Source organism: Salvelinus sp. IW2-2015, linkage group LG14, assembly GCF_002910315.2.
Source record: "Salvelinus sp. IW2-2015 linkage group LG14, ASM291031v2, whole genome shotgun sequence".
In the NCBI taxonomy this organism is placed as follows: Eukaryota; Metazoa; Chordata; class Actinopteri; order Salmoniformes; family Salmonidae; genus Salvelinus; species Salvelinus sp. IW2-2015.
In genome coordinates, this window is record NC_036854.1 from 33494570 (window position 1) to 33513726 (window position 19157).

A 19157-nucleotide genomic window follows, 5' to 3' on the forward strand; every position below is an offset into this window, starting at 1 on the left:
CATCCCACTCTCTTCAGCAGAGAACAGTAAGTATTGTTTCATTTAATTAATTCTACATTATATTACCTACTTTTGTTGAAAATATAGTTTTTTWGTTTTTTTTATTCACAGATAGTTTTTATTATTGGATGAATTAATAACATGTTTAACTAGATAGAGAGACAGAAAGGGAGAGAGGGAATGCAGGAAATGGAGCCGCACTGCATTCTGGGTATAATGCAAATCGCTTTGCATATCGCCGTGGGGACAGCCTTGTTGCCGTGGCTCCCCTGGTGTTACAGAACCCCCTATGGACCGACCCCCTCACCAGGTACCAGTCTCATCCCTCAGGTGAAACACAGTCCACTGTGGAGAAGAAATCTAATTTTCTTTTCTAAGAGAAATGATCACAGCAACCCAGGTGAAAAAAAAAGCAACTTCATGTGCTGTTATGTAGACATCTATAAGCACGATAATGCCTTGAGGTGAGTTACGTTGAGAAGTTAGTTTGAGGCTTCCTAACTTACGTATGAGTCGAGGTTTCAATCATCTTCTCCAACGAGCCTGTCCTTAGAGTGACCCCAGAAACCTGTCACATAACAGAGGGGGAAAAACCACGGGGGAAAGAAAGGAAGAAAATTAAGTCCTAGTTAAAGTCTAAAGCTATCCATCAGATTTATAACAGTTATAATGTAAGAAATATTAACGGGGGCATGGATGGATCAGCAGACTCACATTAGCTCTCTAACGGTCCCACTCAGAAATAGCAAAACATGGACAAGATGAAAGCAGATACTTGATGAAATATGATTATGCTAATAACATTTAGTTATGCATCATTCTCTACGGGGATTAAATCAAAAACGTTGACGCAATCTCTGACATGGAGTAGTGTTGAACTAAAAGGAGTTTATTCAGACTAAAAAGGAGCACACACACAAACACTTCAATATCCGTACACACAGAAGTCTTTGATTTTTCCATACAGGGTTCATCCTCGGATCTACGTTGTCCACTACTGTACTGTATGTTCACAAGCCCTTAGCATCATCAGAACAGTGAAACACCCAAGAAGACATGACCAACATCCAACAGAAATAGAGAACACACCTTTGAGGCTCAAAAAGCTGTATGGAAGAACGTGTGGACATTGGACCAATATTGCCCAAACAAACAAACATAGAAAGCTCCATGGGAAAACACAGTAAGTAGACAATAGTCTGACTCTGGACTGAAAAGACTGACGTGCTATACTGTTCAGTACACGTTTCCTCAGTAGATAAAGACATGTCTGCACTTTGGTATCTACTGTACAAACAAGGACAATGTAACAATTAGTTTTACAGACCTTCAGACTGTATTCAGTGTGTCTGTGTGTGTATATATATATGTGTGTGTTTGTGTATATACTGTATGTGTGTGTGCGTGATAGAGGGAGACACTCTCAGCGCTGTCTGTGGGTGGAAGCTGTCGTTGTCGTGCCGACGGTAGAGCTGGTGAAATACGACCCAGCATGCACTCTATCGCCGCGGTGACAGGGGTCGCTCTGGGAAACGGAAATCAATGCTGACGGAAACGACTCACAGGTCAGCAGGGTGTGTGTGTGTGTGTGTGTGTGTGTGCGTGAGCGAGAAAGAGAGAATTGCCTAAGTAAGGCTGTGCATATGCCCCCGCAAAGACACACACACCAACTTGAGCATTAGTGAATTGGTGATCCACACTGAGGGAGTGGATCATATTGGGAAAGGAAAATCAAATCAAATTTTATTTGTCACATGCGCCGAATACAACAGGTGTAGACCGTACCCTGAAATGCTTACTTACAAGCCCTAAACAATGCAGTTTTAAGAAAATGAGAGTTAATAAAATATTTATTAAATAAACTACATTTTAAAAAAGTAACACAATAAAATAACGAGGCTATATACAGAGGGTACCGGTACCGAGTCAATGTGTGGGGGTACAGGTTAGTCAAGGTAATATGTACATGTAGGTATGGGTAAAGTGACTATGCATAGATAATAAACAGCCAGTATTTCAAATATATATATAACCTTTATTTCACTAGGGCAAGTGAGTTAAGAACAAATTGTTATTTTACAATGATGACGACCTACCCCGGCCAAACCCTCCCCTAAACCGGACGACGCTGGCCCAATTGTGCGCCGCCCTATGGGACTCCCGATCACGACCAGTTGTGATACAGCCTGGGATGGAACGAGGGTCTGTAGTAACGCCTCTAGCACTAAAACACAGTGCGTAAGACCACTGAGCCACTCGGGAGGAGCAGCAGTGTAGCGGGGGGGGGGGGGTCAATGCAAATAGTCCGGGTGGTCATTTGATTAATTGTTCAGGAGTCTTATGGCTTGGTGGTAGAAGCTGTTAACAAGCCTTTTGGTCCTAGACTTGTCGCTCTGGTACCGCTTGCTGTGTGGTAGCAGAGAGGACAGTCTATTACTTGGGTGGCTGGAGTCTTTGACAATTTTTTGTGCCTTCCTCTGACACCGCCTAGTATAGAGGTCCTGGATGGCAGGAAGCTTGGCCCCAGTGATGTACTGGGCCGTAGGCACTACCCTCTGTTGCACCTTACGGTCGGATGCAGAGCAGTTGCCATACCAGGCTGTGATGCAATCGGTATGGATCCTCTCGATGGTGCAGCTGTAGAACTTTTAGGGTCTGGGGACACATGCCAAATCTTCTCAGTCTCCTGAGGGTGCCCTCTTGACCACTGTCTTGGTGTGTTTGAACCTTGGCGATGTGGACACCAAGGAACTTGAAGCTCTCGACTCACTCCTTTTCCTGTAGACCACAATCAACTCCTTTGTCTTGCTCACGTTGAGGGAGAGGTTGTTGTCCTGGCACCACTCTGCCAGGTCTCTGACCTCCTCCCTATAGTCTATAGTCTCATCATTGTTGGTGATCAGGCCTACTCCGTTGTGTCGTCAGAAAACTTAATGATGGTGTTGGAGTCGTGCTTGGCCACACAGTCATCAGTGAACAGGGCGTACAGAAGGGGACTAAGCACGCACCCCTGAGGGGCTCCTGTGTTGAGGATCAGCGTGGCACCGTTACTTACTCGGCAGCCCGTCAGGAAGTCCAGGATCCAATTGCAGAGGGAGATGTTTAGTCCCAGGGTCCTTAGCTTACTGATGAACTTTGTGCGCTCTATGTTGTTGAACGCAAAATGACCAGATAGAGTCCAGTCCATGTCCATTAGCAGTAGGTTAATATTTAATGTATGCTGTAAGTACGAGGACTCTGTGTGCTGTTATTCTAATGGATGACTGCTTTTAGGTCACGGCCCAAGAGTAGTACTGTCTTGAGGTAAACAACAAACAAGCAAGCATGAAATATCCAGAAAATCTGAGCTGCATTCAATCGTGGCTTTAAAAAATATATATTTAAGTGACATTAGCTTTCCTGACCAAACCAAATCATAAACAGATTCTAGTTCACTGCCATTGTAAGGTCTAAAGTGTTTTGTGTGTGTGTGTGTGTGTGTGTGTGTGTGACGTCACCAGTTTTCCAACAGAAGAAAACATTCACACATTCCCCTTATAATTAAATCCAGTCTCCGACAACGAGATGACCCCACAGACACAGAGGTCAGGGTGTGTGTTTGTGTGTGCACGCGTGTCTTAGCCTGTGTGTGTGCATGTGTGTGTGTTTGCAGGAGGTGTGTGCACCTTCTTGTACATGTGTGAGCCTTCAGAGGTCAGTGGATTACAGAGCATACTGTGTGTATATGCCTGCCCTGCTCAATAGTAGGAGCTTTGACCCTGTTCCATTATTAAGGTAAGTAGTACACTATGTCAGTGGTTCCCAAACTTTTCTATAGTATGGTCAGATGACATGAAAAACAGAAGCATATGCAGAAGCATATGCAGAAAATTTACCTCATACCTACTGTAAAATACAGTGGTGGATCCTTGATGTTATGGGGTTATTTTTGCCAAAAACCTGATTGCCTCTGCCAGATCGCCTCTGCCAGATCGCTGACACTTGGCCACGAGTGGATCTTCCAGGAAGACAATGACCCCAAGCACTAATCAAAATCCCAAAAGAAAATGTTTAATTGACCACAAAATCAACGTTTTGCAATCTCAGTCTCCGGACTTGAACCCCATTGAAAACCTGTGGTTTGAATTGAAGAGGGCAGTCCTTAAGAGAAGATGAAGGATATCAATGATCTGGAAAGGTTCTGTATGTAGGAATGGACTAAGATCCCATCCAACGTGTTCTCCAATCTCATAAAACATTATTTGGTAGTATTTGGTTTTGACCCCCCATATGGTCTGAACCCAATACTAAAGTAGCCATGTAAACAGAGACAGACTACAAATGTGTTCATGAATGAGAGCACCAGTCATTTAGATAAATCAGACAGCAATGTAAATGAATAATAAGAAATAAAACAACATTAGCTGATTAACTATGTATGTATGAGAGAGTGGAGGAGTAATTTACGGGCAGCGGGGCCTCGGTGTCCGGAACAGGTCCCCGTTTGTGTGTGTGATCCTTCACAGCAGGTCTACGGCTTTATGAAAAGGTATGCAATCTCTGGTAATGAGATGTGTGAAGGTTATGACCAGGGTAAACTCATTTGTTAGAGGGACGGACTGCAGAGGGTGTGTGTAAAGCAAACACCACTCCATCATGAAAAAAAGGGCTAGGAGATGAAATACTATTAAAGTAATGGTCAGCAGCGCACACACACACACACACACACACATGCGCAAACGCACACACACACACGCGCACACACACACGTACGCTTGTACAAACGCGCAACATTGACGTCACATCACACAGATTACTTTCCATGATCAGTTTGAACACAAATATATCCCAATGAGACATGGACCGACCCTTCCTTCCCTAATCCACTACTGACAGGATACTGGGCTAGATGGGTTTCCTTTCAGAGTCGTGGTTATAAATGATAGGACACTGGGCTAGATGTGTTTCCTTTCAGAGTCGTGGTCATAAAATGATTAGGTACTGGGCTGATGTGTTTCCTTTCAGAGTCGTGGTCATAAATGATAGGACACTGGGCAAGATGTGTTTCTTTCAGAGTCGTGGTCATAAATGAATAGGACACTGGGCTAGATGGGTTTTCCTTTCAGAGTCGTGTGCATAAATGATAGGACACTGGGCTAGATGTGTTTCCTTTCAGAGTCGTGGTTCTAAATGATAGGACACTGGGCTAGATGGGTTTCCTTTCAGAGTCGTGGTCATAAATGATAGGACACTGGGCTAGATGTGTTTCCTTTCAGAGTCGTGGTCATAAATGATAGGACACTGGACTAGATGTGTTTCCTTCCAGTCATGGTCATAAATGATAGGACACTGGGAAGATGTGTTTCCTTTCAGAGTCGTGGTCATAAATGATAGGCACTGGGCTAGATGGGTTTCCTTTCAGAGTCGTGGTCATAAATGATAGGACACTGGGCTAGATGGGTTTCCTTTCAGAGTCGTGGTCATAAATGATAGGACACTGGATAGATGGTTTCCTTTCAGGTCGTGGTCATAAATGATAGGACACTGGCTAGATGGGTTTCCTTTCAGAGTCGTGGTCATAAATGATAGGATCTGGGATAGATGTGTTTCCTTTCAGAGTCGTGGCATAAATGATAGGACACTGCGGAAAGAGTGTTTCCTTTCGAGTCGTGGTCATAAATGATAGGACACTGGGCAGATGGTTTCCTTTCAGAGTCGTGGTCATAAATGATAGGACACTGGGCTAGATGGGTTTCCTTTCAGAGTCGTGGTCATAAATTATAGGACACTGGGCAAGATGTGTTTCCTTTCAGAGTCGTGGTCAATAATGATAGGACACTGGGCTAGATGGGTTTCTTTCAGAGTCGTGGTCATAAATGATAGGACACTGGCTAGATGGGTTTCCTTTCAGAGTCGTGGTCATAAATGATAGGACACTGGGCTAGATGGGTTTCCTTTCAGAGTCGTGGTCATAAATGATAGGACACTGACCTAGATGGTTTCCTTTCAGAGTCGTGGTCATAAATGATAGGACACTGGGCTAGATGTGTTTCCTTTCAGAGTCGTGGTCATAATGATAGGACACTGGGCTAGATGGTTTCCTTTCAGAGTCGTGGTCATAAATGATAGGACACTGGGCTAGATGTGTTTCCTTTCAGAGTCGTGGTCATAAATGATAGGATACTGGGATAGATGGGTTTCCTTTCAGAGTCGTGGTCATAAATGATAGGACACTGGGACAGATGTGTTTCCTTTCAGAGTCGTGGTCATAAATGGAAAGAATCAAGGGAAGTAAGAAACTATTCAATATTGTCGAGAAGGGGGGAGAAAGGATATCTACAGTTCCAAGAGAGGAAAAAAGAAACAATGGAGGAAAGAACGAGGGTGGAAAAGGAGTGTGAGGCTGAAAGTGGCCGTCAAGGTCAGAGAAGCAATTAAGTCTCAAATCAGGTCAGACATTTCTAGACATTTCTAGACCTGCTCCTTCCATCCTCCTCTCTCTGTGTTCCCTCCTTCCTCCACTCTGTCCTCCTCCTTCTCTCCTCTGTGTTCCCTCCTTCCCCTACTCTGTCCTCCTCCTGTCTTCCCACTCTGTCCTCCACCCTCTTCCTCTCTCCACCCTCTTCTTCCCCCCACTGTCCTCCTTTAAACCTCCTCTCCTCCTCTCCACCCACTCTGTCCTCTCTTCCTTCCCCCTATGTCCTCCTTCATACCTCCTCCTTCCCTCTCTCCACCCTCTCCTTCCCTCTGTCCTCCTTCATACCTCCTCCTCTCCTCCCTCTCCCTACCCTCTCCTTCCCCCACTCCATCCTCCTTCATATCTCCTCCCTCTCCTTCCCTTTCTCCACACTCTCCTTGCCCCACTCTGTCCTCCTTCATACCTCCTCTTCTCAATCCTAATCTTTCTCCCCTTCCTCCCTCCTGTAAGAAAACAGCCCTCTCTTTACACACTCATCCCATCGTTGGCTTTGTTTTAAGATGGAGAGGTGGAATCAATGTGGCATGGAAGAAAACAAAGGAGATGCCAACATGAATCATCAAATGATGTAAATGGGATTGAAAAATAAAACATGATGATTGCAGGAAGTAGCCAGTCTTATTTACACAACCTGGATGTATTTGTCCTGTAAGAAAAAAGTAGACAAAAACCCAATACATGGTTCTATTTGTAGTTTGGTAAAGTCATTTTCATCAGTCATTTAAATAGGTTGTTACATGTTCATAACCATTTCCAAAATACACTCAACTGAATGTAGCCTCATCACTGAAACAAACAAATTCCTGCAATGTTTCTAGAATGTCTTTTGTAATCTTTCCCGTTAAGAAGTATAGCCCAACGCAGGGCTAGCATTTTCCCTTCTACCCTGTGAGAAGGGAACCCTCTCTGTGTCCATCCCGTCCTGATATATGAACAGAGGTTTATAAGGGCAGGCCAGTACATATGTAAGTTGGGCCTTATGGTTGACCTTACAAAGCACTTAGTCCCCCCCCAACCCTTGCCAGAGTAATGCTGCCTGGCCTGCTACAAGCCATTTATTCACCTAACCACCGTCAAGACCACATCAATCAGCATTAGGAACCCTCTCTGTCTTTCTCGCTATCGCTCATTAGTTCATTCTGTCTCTCGCTCTCTCTGCGTAGCTCTCGTTCATTTGTTCATTCTCTCTCTGACTGCAGTGTCCATTTCACCCCCTCTCTCTCTTTCTTTGTCAGCAAATCTCTCTCTCTCTTTCTTTGTTAATTGTCTATCCCCATCTCTCTCTTTTTTCCTCCTTACAGATATAGAGTGGTCCCTGAGCTCTAACCTTTTATTGGCACCTCTATTGATTTTAATTAGTCTAATTAGTTCATTATTGCAGGGTTCAGGGAGGCCATCCATTACAGACCATCCCAGAGTTAATATGCTAATGATCCCGATCAATTATCACTCAAAGCTAAAGTCATTAACAACCGTATTAGCATAATCAACGATCGCAACCCCATGACCCCTTTTGTTCTCTCTCCCTCCTCTCTCCCTCTCTCTCTCCCTTTCTCCCTCCCTCCCTCGCTCTCTCCCTCCCTCCCTCCCTCACTCTCTCTCTCTCTCTCCACCTATGGAATCTACAGAGGTTAGTCATTTCTATGGCTGATGTCTACAAGCCATATCGCTGTCACAGGGTTTGACAGATGCAGAAGAGACAGAAACCTCTGGGATAGGGTGTCCTCTCTCCGGTCATCCAAGGACCCAAGCAGGAGAAATGCCTTTCCTCAGAAAGAGGGGAAGGGAAAGGAATAGGTTAAGAATGGTGGAGAAGAGCAGTACAAACTTGCCTCTAGACAGTCATCTTAGGTCAGTTTAGTATTTTCCTCCCTAATTGTTGAGGTTAGGATTAGGGGTGATTCTAGTTTTAGGCCTAAGGGCACCTGCTACCCTAAAAGCAACTTCTACCCTAAGGGCAATTGCTACCCTAAAAGCAACTTCTACCCTAAGGGCAACTGCTAACCTAAGGGCAACTGCTAACCTAAGGGCAACTGCTACCCTAAAAGCAACTTCTACCCTAAGGGCAACTGCTAACCTAAGGGCAACTGCTACCCTAAAAGCAACTTCTACCCTAAGGGCAACTGCTACCCTAAGGGCAACTGCTACCCTAAGGGCATGGGATGGGATAGGACTAGGGTGGTCATTCTGGGGTGGGAAAGTGGGAGTGATCAGTGGATAGGATCAATGGATCAAAGAGGGATCGACTGATCCCTAATGATATGTGCCAATCTCTACTGATCTCCCCTGATCCCTCAGTGATCTGAACCGTCCTTTACTGCCCCCAGAGCCAGAGCCAAGCAGAGGGAATTAACATTCACACACGATGCTTAGGGAGAAAAATGAGCTTTGATAAGACTATTTGTTTATATGGAGGGAGTTAGGGTGTAGGAACAAAGATTGAGAGACAAACAGGGAAGAAGATAGCTAGGAGAGAGAGAGACACAGAGAGAGAGAGAGAGAGAGAGAGAGAGAGAGAGAGAGAGAGAGAGAGAGAGAGAGAGAGAGAGAGAGAGAGAGAGAGAGAGACGAATATTATGACTTACGACCAAGGTGTGTTGGTGTCTCGCTTGTTGGATGAAGTTTGTGAGGGAGTCCATGTCAGTCTTCCGGTCCCGGTTCTCAGAGCGCAGACTGCACACACTCTCCTCCAGAACCCTCCTCTGCTGCTCCGGTTCCTGACAAAACCACATAAAGAAGTACACTTTATCCACTGGATCCTATAATAATGATATGCTAATGCTTTCTTCTACAAATAGGCAATACAAACTCGAGCACAGAAAATAGGCTGCTTCAGTAATTCACTGAAGTATGGAGAAAGTGGATTGATGTGTAGCAGCTCATTTAAAAAACACCACAGGACAGAAAACTCTGTTAAAACCATTAGAACACAACATTACTGCTACTTAAATTAGACAATATATATTACAACCATTCAATCAGGCATTGCCTCTCATATTACACTGCTCATTGCATAGTTTACATTGTAGAATAGCACATAAGTAGCTCTAAATGCTCAGCAATCGGTTTAATTTCCAATTATGGACATTAGTAGAGGGATGCCTACCCAACAGTCAGGGGACAAGTGTGTAATATACTGTTTGGCACAGTTCATTCCTTACTGACAATCTAATTGACCACCGGATCCACTCTACAGAGACTAGAGAACATCAACAGAACTTTATACATCGCCGAATGACTCGAAATCTAGTTACCTGACTAATAAACCAGAATAAATGTGAATAATGCTGTATTATTTGCTGCAGTGTATTTGTTAGGTTACTACACATGCTGTTGTAAGTTGTATCCAATGTTAAGTAAGGATGGGTATCGTTCCTGGAATATAAGCACTTTATTAAAATGATCTAAATAGTATGTTAGTATGCTGGGATGACAGAACAAATGGACCTGAAACAAAGAACAGAGGCCTGTGCTAGCCCATAGCCAGACAAAGGCAAGGGGATAGAAGATGGACTTCTTATTGGATGGACTAGTCTGGGATMATTCTAAAACATGCATTTTGGGGTGAGAATTCAGCCAATTACATTTTGCTTTGATGTACAAGTGCCCTTAAGACAGGTGTATATTCATCCATATTGTTTCGGTATTTATTAGAGAATCAGTGAAGGGCTAGATGTCTTCACAACTCAACAAAAACAACAGACCTATGGAAGCGCAGTCTGTCAATGGAGTTAGTTTACCCCTCAAGAAACAGCACCAACAGAAATACACAGAAGTGAACCATTCAATATATGGTTATTCATTACTAACTAAAACATATAGACCAGCTATGTGCATGGTAAACAGAGGTCACTAGCAACATAATGGGAGAGATAGTATTCATATTTAATGGATGAAGGATTTAGGCCCACACACATGATCAGGGGTTATGAAGGTTAGGATCTCTGTCACACTGCTAGCCCTACTGCCCTCTGAAAAGATCATTCAATCATTCCTGACAAGGAACCACACATCTTTGATTAATTTTCTACAAGGGCAAATCACATTTCCACTAATTAGAGATAAAAGGACAAAGGAAAAAAAAATCCTACATTTGAAAAGGAAAACGGATACAAAGAATTACATCTCTCTGACCTCAGTTCTATAGAAACGGCGCCGTCTGACCACTTGACCTTTCCTGTAATACTTGGTGATGTGTGTGTGTGATAGAATAATATAACGTGATTAGTGTTGTGTATGTAAAACTCTCTCAGGAGACCAGAACGACAATGTATGGTATTCTAGAACACCACATAATATACAATACCATAAGGTCACTATGGTGACCATCTTGTTTATACAATCTATTCTAAAAAAGCCTTGAGAAGAAATCACATATGTATTCAGTGTAACGGCAGATTTCCTCCTCTTCGTCTGAAGAGGAGGTGTAGGGATCGGACCAAGACGCAGAGTGGAAAGTGTCCATAATTTATTATAAAATAAACCGAACACTACAATGAAACAAATTAACAAATAGAATCCAACCGAAAACAGTCCCGTGTGGCACGAATACGAACACGAAAGACAAAACAAATAAACGAAGTGCAGAAACCTATACAGTACCGTGTGGTGAAAACACTAACACGGAAACAAACACCCACAAAACACACGTGAAACCCCGGCTGCCTTAGTATGATTCTCAATCAGGGACAACGATTGACAGCTGCCTCTGATTGAGAATCATACCAGGCCGAACACAAAATCCCAACATAGAAAATCACACATAGACAAACCCACCCAACTCACGCCCTGACCAACTAAATAAATACAAGACAAAGGAAAACCGGTCAGGAACGTGACATTCAGCTTTTACATGTGACAGCTAAAGCATATTATATAACCTATTACATCACAGAGGATAATGCTCTATTGGAGTCTTAAGGAAATGGAGGAGAAGGGCAAGCATATTGAACTTCTCAACCTGTGAATTATAATTAGCATACTATTGCTTATTATGAATGGTATTGTGAAGCTTTTTACCTGAAGGTCCAAAGTTTGGTATTATTCTCTGCCTGTCTGGGGAACTAAGCTTCTATGGTCACAAAGACATGTAATCTCAGCCTCATACTCTCATAATTATATTGTTACATTTCTCTATTGTGCTGTTTTGTTAAGAATAAAGGCCTTTTCTCAACAACTGTGTTGCAATCTTTTCGTCTGAATTCCCCAAAAATACAGATTCCGATTTTGGCACACTAAACCATTCACGCCAAGTTTGATGCACATACATTTGCATAACGTCACCAACGCTGCTGCGGTCATTCTCAGTGGCAATATGTTGTTCAAAGTGACCTAGAGAGGACGCAGTAATGAGAGAAAGATCCTATAGCCTACTACGGGAAAAAGAATACGCTACTGAAAATATTAGGATAGGCTATTCATCCTATAGGATGAATCATGAAAGGAGCTTGGTTACGTTTTATTTAGTTGCACCCCATTTAATGAGAGGAAACGGAAGACTGGCACGTCGTCATTGCTCGCACATACAGTATGCTGCTGACCAGCATGATGCTTGCTACATACAGTATGCTGCTGACCAGCATGATGCTTGCTAACATACCAGTATGCTGCTGAACACATGATGCTTCTGTACATACAGTATGCTGCTGACAGCATGATGCGTGCTACATACAGTATGCTGCTGACAGCATGATGCTCTGCTACATACAGTATGCTGCTGACCAGCATGATGCTTGCTACTACAGTATGCTGCTGACAGCATGATGCCGCACATACAGTATGCTGCTGACCAGCATGATGCTCGCACATACAGTATGCTGCTGACCAGCATGCATGTTGCTACATACAGTATGCTGCTGACTAGCATGATGCTTGCTACATACAGTATGCTGCTGACCTGCATGATGCTTGCTACATACAGTATGCTGCTGACCAGCATGATGCTTGCTACATACAGTATGCTGCTGACCAGCATGATGCTTGCTACATACAGTATCTGCTGACCAGCATGATGCTTGCTACATACAGTATGCTGCTGACCAGCATATGCTTGCTACATACAGTATGCCTGCTGACTAGCATGATGCTTGCTACATACAGTATGCTGCTGACTAGCATGAGCTGCTGCTACATACAGTATGCTGCTGACCAGCATGATGCTTGCGCTACATTAGCAAGTATGCTGCTGACCAGCATGATTGCTTGCTACATACAGTATGCTGCTGACCACATGATGCTTGCTACATACAGTATGCTGCTGACCAGCATGATGCTTGCTACATACAGTATGCTGCTGACCAGCATGATGCTTGCTACATACAGTTATCTTTCTATCTGATTAAAGAGATTAAGTCCAGACAGGTTGGGCCTATTTTAGGCAACTTTCTGAATGGGCATAGAGAATTAGCGAACTCGTACACGCACACCCACCCACCTAAAAGGACCCATTATTAATTAAAGACGCCTGCGGCGCATCTCACTCAGACACAAAATCACATTTCTCCTTTCCCAAAAACGTATTAAAAACCTTGCCTTAGCTTCAAATCCTTTCTGTAGGATATCAAAAATGAGTCTACATTATAGGACAATGCTAAATGAATAGCCTACTGTATCATATAAATTGAGAAGTAAAGTTTCAAGGGGGAGATATAGAGACAGCTGTGATATAGGCTATATAAATCTAAAATTGACAACCATTAGAAAATAGAAAAACATGCACGCAACCTGTCCATAGCCTAATGATCAGCCGTTGACCAATTTCAGGCAAGCAATTGGTGGTTATGTTGACACTACATTTGAATTTGAGTGCTTTATCTAAATCTGTGCAACCACTTACTGATAAGGGTCAACTCCGATGGAATGTTTCATGGTTGTTTACAGCACAAGTGGTCGCTTAGATTCACTTTAGCAGTCCTATAATACACAACCTAATAGAGGGGTCTCCAACCTTTTCTAGCATGAGAGATACTTAAAAAACAAATAAAATGTTGTGATATAGAGTTGAAGTCGGATGTTAACATACACCTTAGCCAAATACATTTAAACTCAGTTTTTCCACAATTCCTGACATTTAATCCGAGTAAAAATTCCCTGTCTTAGGTCAGTTAGGATCACCACTTTATTTTAAGAATGTGAAATTTCAGAATAAAAGTAGAGAGAATGATTTATTTCAGCTTTATTTCTTTCATCACATTCTCAGTGGGTCAAAAGTTTACATACACTCAATTAGTATTTGGTAACACAGCCTTTAAATTGTTTAACTTGGGTTAAACGTTTCAGGTAGCCTTTCACAAGCTTCCCAAAATAAGTTGGGTGAATTTTGGCCCATTCCTCCTGACAGAGCTGGTGTAACTGAGTCAGGTCTGTAGGCCTCCTTGCTCACACACGCTTTTTCAGTTCTGCCCACACATTTTCTATAGGATTGAGGTCAGGGCTTTGTGATGGTCACTCCAATACCTTGAATTTGTTGTCCTTAAGCCATTTTGACACAACTTCAGATGTATGCTTGGGGTCATTGTTCATTTGGAAGACCCATTTGCGACCAAGCTTTAACTTCCTGAACGATGTCTTGAGATGTTGCTTCAATATATCCACATAATTTTCCTCCCTCATGATGCCATCTATTTTGTGTAGTGCTCCAGTCCCTCCTGCAGCAAAGCACCCCCACAACATGATGCTGCCACCCCTGTGCTTCACGGTTGGGATGGTGTTCTTCGGCTTGCAAGCCTCCCCATTTCCTCCAAACATAATGATGGTAATTATGGCCAAACAGTTCTATTTTTGTTTCATCAGCCCAGAAGACATTTCTCCAAATAGTACGATCTTTGTCCCCATGTGCAGTTGCAAACCGTAGTCTGGCTTTTTTTATGGCGGGTTTGGAGCAGTGGCTTCTTCCTTGCTGAGCGGCCTTTCAGGTTATGTCAATATTGGACTCATTTTACTGTGGATATAGATACTTTTGTACCTGTTTCCTCCAGCATCTTCACAAGGTCCTTTGCTGTTGTTCTGGGATTGATTTGCACTTTTCGCACCAAAGTACGTTCATCTCCAGGAGACAGAACGTGTCTCCTTCCTGAGTGGTATGACGGCTGCGTGGTCCCATGGTGTTTATACTTGCGTACTATTGTTTGTACAGATTAACGTGGTACCTTCAGGCATTTGGAAATTGCTCCCAAGGATGAACCAGACCTGTGGAGGTCTATAATTTTTTTTCTCAGGTCTTGGCTGATTTCTTTTGATTTTCCAATGATGTCAAGAAAAGAGGCACTGAGATTGAAGGTAGGCCTTGAAATACATCCACAGGTACACCTCCAATTGACTCAAATGATGTCAATTAGCCTATCAGAAGCTTCTAAAGCCATTAGATTATTTTCTGGAATTTTCCAAGCTGTTTAAAGGCACAGTCAACTTAGTGTATGTGAACTTCTGACCCACTGGAATTGTGATACAGTGAATTATACGTGAAATAATCTGTCTGTAAACAATTGTTGGAAAAATTACTTGTGTCATGCACAAAGTAGATGTCCTRACCGACTTGCCAAAACTCAAGTTTATTAACAAGAAATTTGTGGAGTGGTTGAAAAACAAGTTTTAATGACTCCAACCTAAGTGTATGTAAACTTCCGACTTCAACTGTACTCATTTTTTTCTAGCTTTCAAATAGGCATATTCTTCTCTTCCGTGGGTCCTTAGTGTAGAAGAGAAAGTAGCGCACTGTTTTCTGTAAATATACAGTACCAGTCAAAAGTTTGGACACACCTACTTATTCAAGGGTTTTTCTTTATTTTTACTATTTTCTACATTATAGAATAATAGTAAAGACATCAAAACTATGAAATAACACATATGGAATCATGTAGTAACCAAAAAAGTGTTAAACAAATCAAAATATATTATGTAGTCTTTCACTCTCAAAATTACAACTGTTCATAGAAACAACAAAATTGGATGTTCTGAGTCCATGCCAATGCTTAAATCACAACAGAATACTATTTTTTTTTAGGTCTGGAAGAAAACTAATACATTTAGATTTGAGTGTAATTCCCCTTTAATTGTGCATCTGGCCCTTTAATTGCGCATCTAGCGAGTGAGGAATGTGCCGTCTAATGTGCTGGTCTAGTGATGGTTCTGTACTGCTGCAGCTCATTTCATGGCAAACAGCCCAACACTCTTAACCGCTAGGCTACCTGCAGCCCTAATGAACAGCAATGTAGTTTGAAACTTATTTCGAGCAATTACAAAGTAATAGGCCTAGGCCTATTCGAGCAGAGAAGCATCAATCCATCCTCTTGCTTTCTGAATGGCTATAAAAAAAAAGGCTACAGCGTTGGCAATGAACTAGCGAGGAAGTTTGAATGGCGAGAGTGACGTGTAGCTCTGGTGTGAGCACATTGGCTAAATTGATACATTGCTGCACTGATGCATTACAAACGTAAAAAACAGGCGGAGAGAAATGTATTCATTAATTCACACAACAAACCCACAGACCTGTCAGTGGCAGGCCGCAATGTCCCATATAACAACTTCTATTGGTCAACAGCTTATTTTCGTATGCAAAAATCAAACCTGTTCCGAATAAAAAACTGACGTATTGCGGCAGGACAATATTTAGCAATTGGTTTAAACGGCGTCATAAACAAGACATGATCGTACTTATTTTTTTCTCCCAAATTATTTGGATGAAAATAACAGACTTTGTGAGAACGGGCCTTAAATGATCATGCTCTTTATGTTGTCGTTGATTAGCCCTTGAATGTCTCTAGCATTCTGCCATGATTAGATTCCAACAATGGGGCTGTGTAAAACTACATTCACATATCAAATCTATAGGGAGGCAAGCCCACGGCCACTCACAAGCCAGCTGAAGGCAAAAGCATGCAAAAGCAAAGCAGGGATGGAGGGAGGGCAACGTAGGCCTAACACAAAGGAAGAAAATAGACATGAGGCTTACATGAATGATTTGATCAGAGGTGCGTAGCTTGGCCTCTATGGTGCAGACTCTGTTATTGGCCTCTATGGTGCAGACTCTGTTATTGGCCTCTATGGTGCAGACTCTGTTATTGGCCTCTATGGTGCAGACTCTGTTATTGGCCTCTGTTTCCAGGTCCTCCACTGTCTGGACCAGCACTTGGTTCTGTTCACCCAAGTCGTTCACATAGGACTGGAGGATACGGACCTTCATCTACAAACACAACAACAACAGAATAACAGATGTGATAACTACATGTGATGTTGTGTGTCTCTGTAAACAACAGATAAGTATCCTAGACGCGATGTTGTGTGTCTTTGTAAAGCACAGATAAGTAGCAGACATGTTGCATTGCGTGCGTTTGTTAATGGTTTTAAATTGCACTCCCAATATAGCAACATACTGTTCATACATGAATGATGTTTTTCATCATAAAAGGCATTTTCAACAACAGAACATAGACAAAAGTTTAAGACAAGAAGACCTCTTGACGTCAATAGCTGCTTTTGTTTGCTATGTTGGTAGTAATGTACTAACATGTTATTTTCTAAAGGTGCACAGTAGCCCTTGTATTGACAGACAATCTAGACTCTAGAGAGATGCTGGTGTACTTACTACTGTTTATATGTAGGCCAGGCCTGGGTCTAGGACTCGGCCTCACGTCATTCTCTCAATCTAATTATTCTCAAATATCTTACAATGTTGTTATAAATAGACTACGTTATAAATATGTTATGCCTGTGTAGCGGACGTGAGATGGCCTCATGGTTTTGTGATGAGGTTTCCCTGCCTGCGACATCAAAATCAGTGTCACCACGCTCACATGATGCATAGGCTTTAGCTCAGCAGCTAACACAGTCTTGCAGCACGTAGACGACCCAGGTTGAAACCTAGTCAGTCACATATACRGCCTAGGCTTACATTTGGAGAGCAGGAGGTTGAAGAGTGACTGTCCACGTCATCCTTGGGTTATGGCTAACCTTGTTAGATATCTCCAGTACTGGACCAATTGACCAAAGTCCATCTTTGAAACCTTGTTACATTTCCTTTGATGTACAGCCCCCTGACTTACAGGCTGTGTCTAAATGATCTCACATGACAAGCCCTGACGATTAGAATGCTTTTAAACAAGACTGCCGGTCCACGTCTCTGTTTCAGCTGCTCAGATGGACGACTAATGTAATTTACCACCTGTTACAAGTGCTGTGGCTTCATAAAACCAGCTCTGTGCTTCCCTCTGTTATTTGTCTAGCAATAATCATCATGATTGTGCTCACTGACTGTAGATAGTGTTTTGTTCTTTTTTATTTGTCACAATTGGTTACAGAGAAGGAGTAGGTATATACAGAGGACAGAGAGCTAAACTTAATACAGTAACTTGAGTGGCCTTGTCCAATTGGCTACCTGGCTACGTTGCCAGCTTGCTCTAATGTTATGTGAATTGATATAACGCAATATATTGTAGCAGTTGAGAGTGGGTCACACGGTCTTAAACTGGCAGCAACCATGCCGAGGGTGGGGTTACGRTTTAGGTTATTTATGGAATTAGGTTAAGGTGAGAAAATGGTTAGGGTTAGCTAAAATGCAAAAAAATAAAAATACGTCAATTTGACATAAACGGTATTCCATCTAGCTATGACCATAATGAAGACATAATGATAGAAAATGACCTGCTGTGAAATTAAGTGACACTTCACCAGGTTCACCTACCTGTAAAATGTCCTCATTTGTGCCCCCTCTTGTATCAAACTCTAGGCGTCTCAACCTCTCCTCATACAGCCCCTTGAACTCATCCAGGAGGTGTTTCATGTTCTTGGTAACAGTACAGTGAATGATCTCACCACCATGATCAGCATCAACTCTTGACGTCGAGTTGTTCTGCTGTGGCTTGTCACTTTTGTGACCAGACCCCTGTGATTTTTCCCCGGACAGAGTGGACTTTTTGCTCTTGTAATCCATTTTGCTAGTTCGTCTCACTGAAAACGTAACTGTCTTTTCGGTTAACTTGCTAAAACATTACTCAAATGACCTCACAGGGATTCATTATCTAACGTTAACTTGCTAGCTATCATGCTTTGTTTATCATCACTCAGAGTTGCTCTCTTCTTGTTTCGGTCTGTTGTCTCGATAACTATGCTGTATAATGACAAACAAAACTCTACTGTCAACATTGGCTTATAGACATGGTTTTTCAAAAAATATCATACTTTCCATGTGTATCGTTAAAAAGTAAAWGTGATTGTAGAAAAGTTGGTTGTTAGGTCGGTAACTACAACCATCAGTTTCCAGTGTTGACGTGTGCGAGAAGTGCTTGCAAATAGCTAGTAGCCCGCCCTTTGAAGGGATACGATTGGCTCAAGCAGCTTTCCGTCTGCAAATGTGCAGTGTTGATTGATCGAGATACTGTAACGTCATGGTCGACTGAGTTATTTGAGGTATTGTCCCTCATGCACTTTATGCGGTTGTTACCCGCCGTGATTTTAATATTTACCTCGCTGTTGCGTTACACGTTTGTTCAATTTCAAATAAAGGGGCTTTATTGGCTAGTGAAACATATCAAATGTCATAGTATGTCTATATACAGTGTTGTAATGATGTTCAAATAGTTTAAGTACAAAAGGGAAAATATAAACATAAATATCGGTTGTATTTACAATGGTATTTGTTCTTCACTAGTTGCCCTTTCCTTGTGACAACAGGACACACAAATCTTGCTGCAGTGACGGCACACTG

General features: G+C 42.4%; 1 protein-coding gene across 1 annotated transcript in view; it reads right to left on the reverse strand.

The window, feature by feature from the left end:
- LOC111973546 (uncharacterized protein MCAP_0864) overlaps positions 1-19134 on the reverse strand; it is a 64840-nt gene extending 45706 nt beyond the window's left edge. The window contains exons 1-5 of the mRNA XM_024147491.2: positions 18135-19134; positions 16521-16637; positions 16407-16439; positions 9043-9174; positions 507-568 (exon numbers count right to left, since the gene is read on the reverse strand). Of these exons, the coding sequence (XP_024003259.2) occupies positions 507-568; positions 9043-9174; positions 16407-16439; positions 16521-16637; positions 18135-18383 (593 nt within the window). The 5' untranslated portion in view covers positions 18384-19134. The remainder of the gene's footprint in view (positions 1-506; positions 569-9042; positions 9175-16406; positions 16440-16520; positions 16638-18134) is intronic.
- Between the last annotated feature and the right edge of the window lie 23 nt (positions 19135-19157).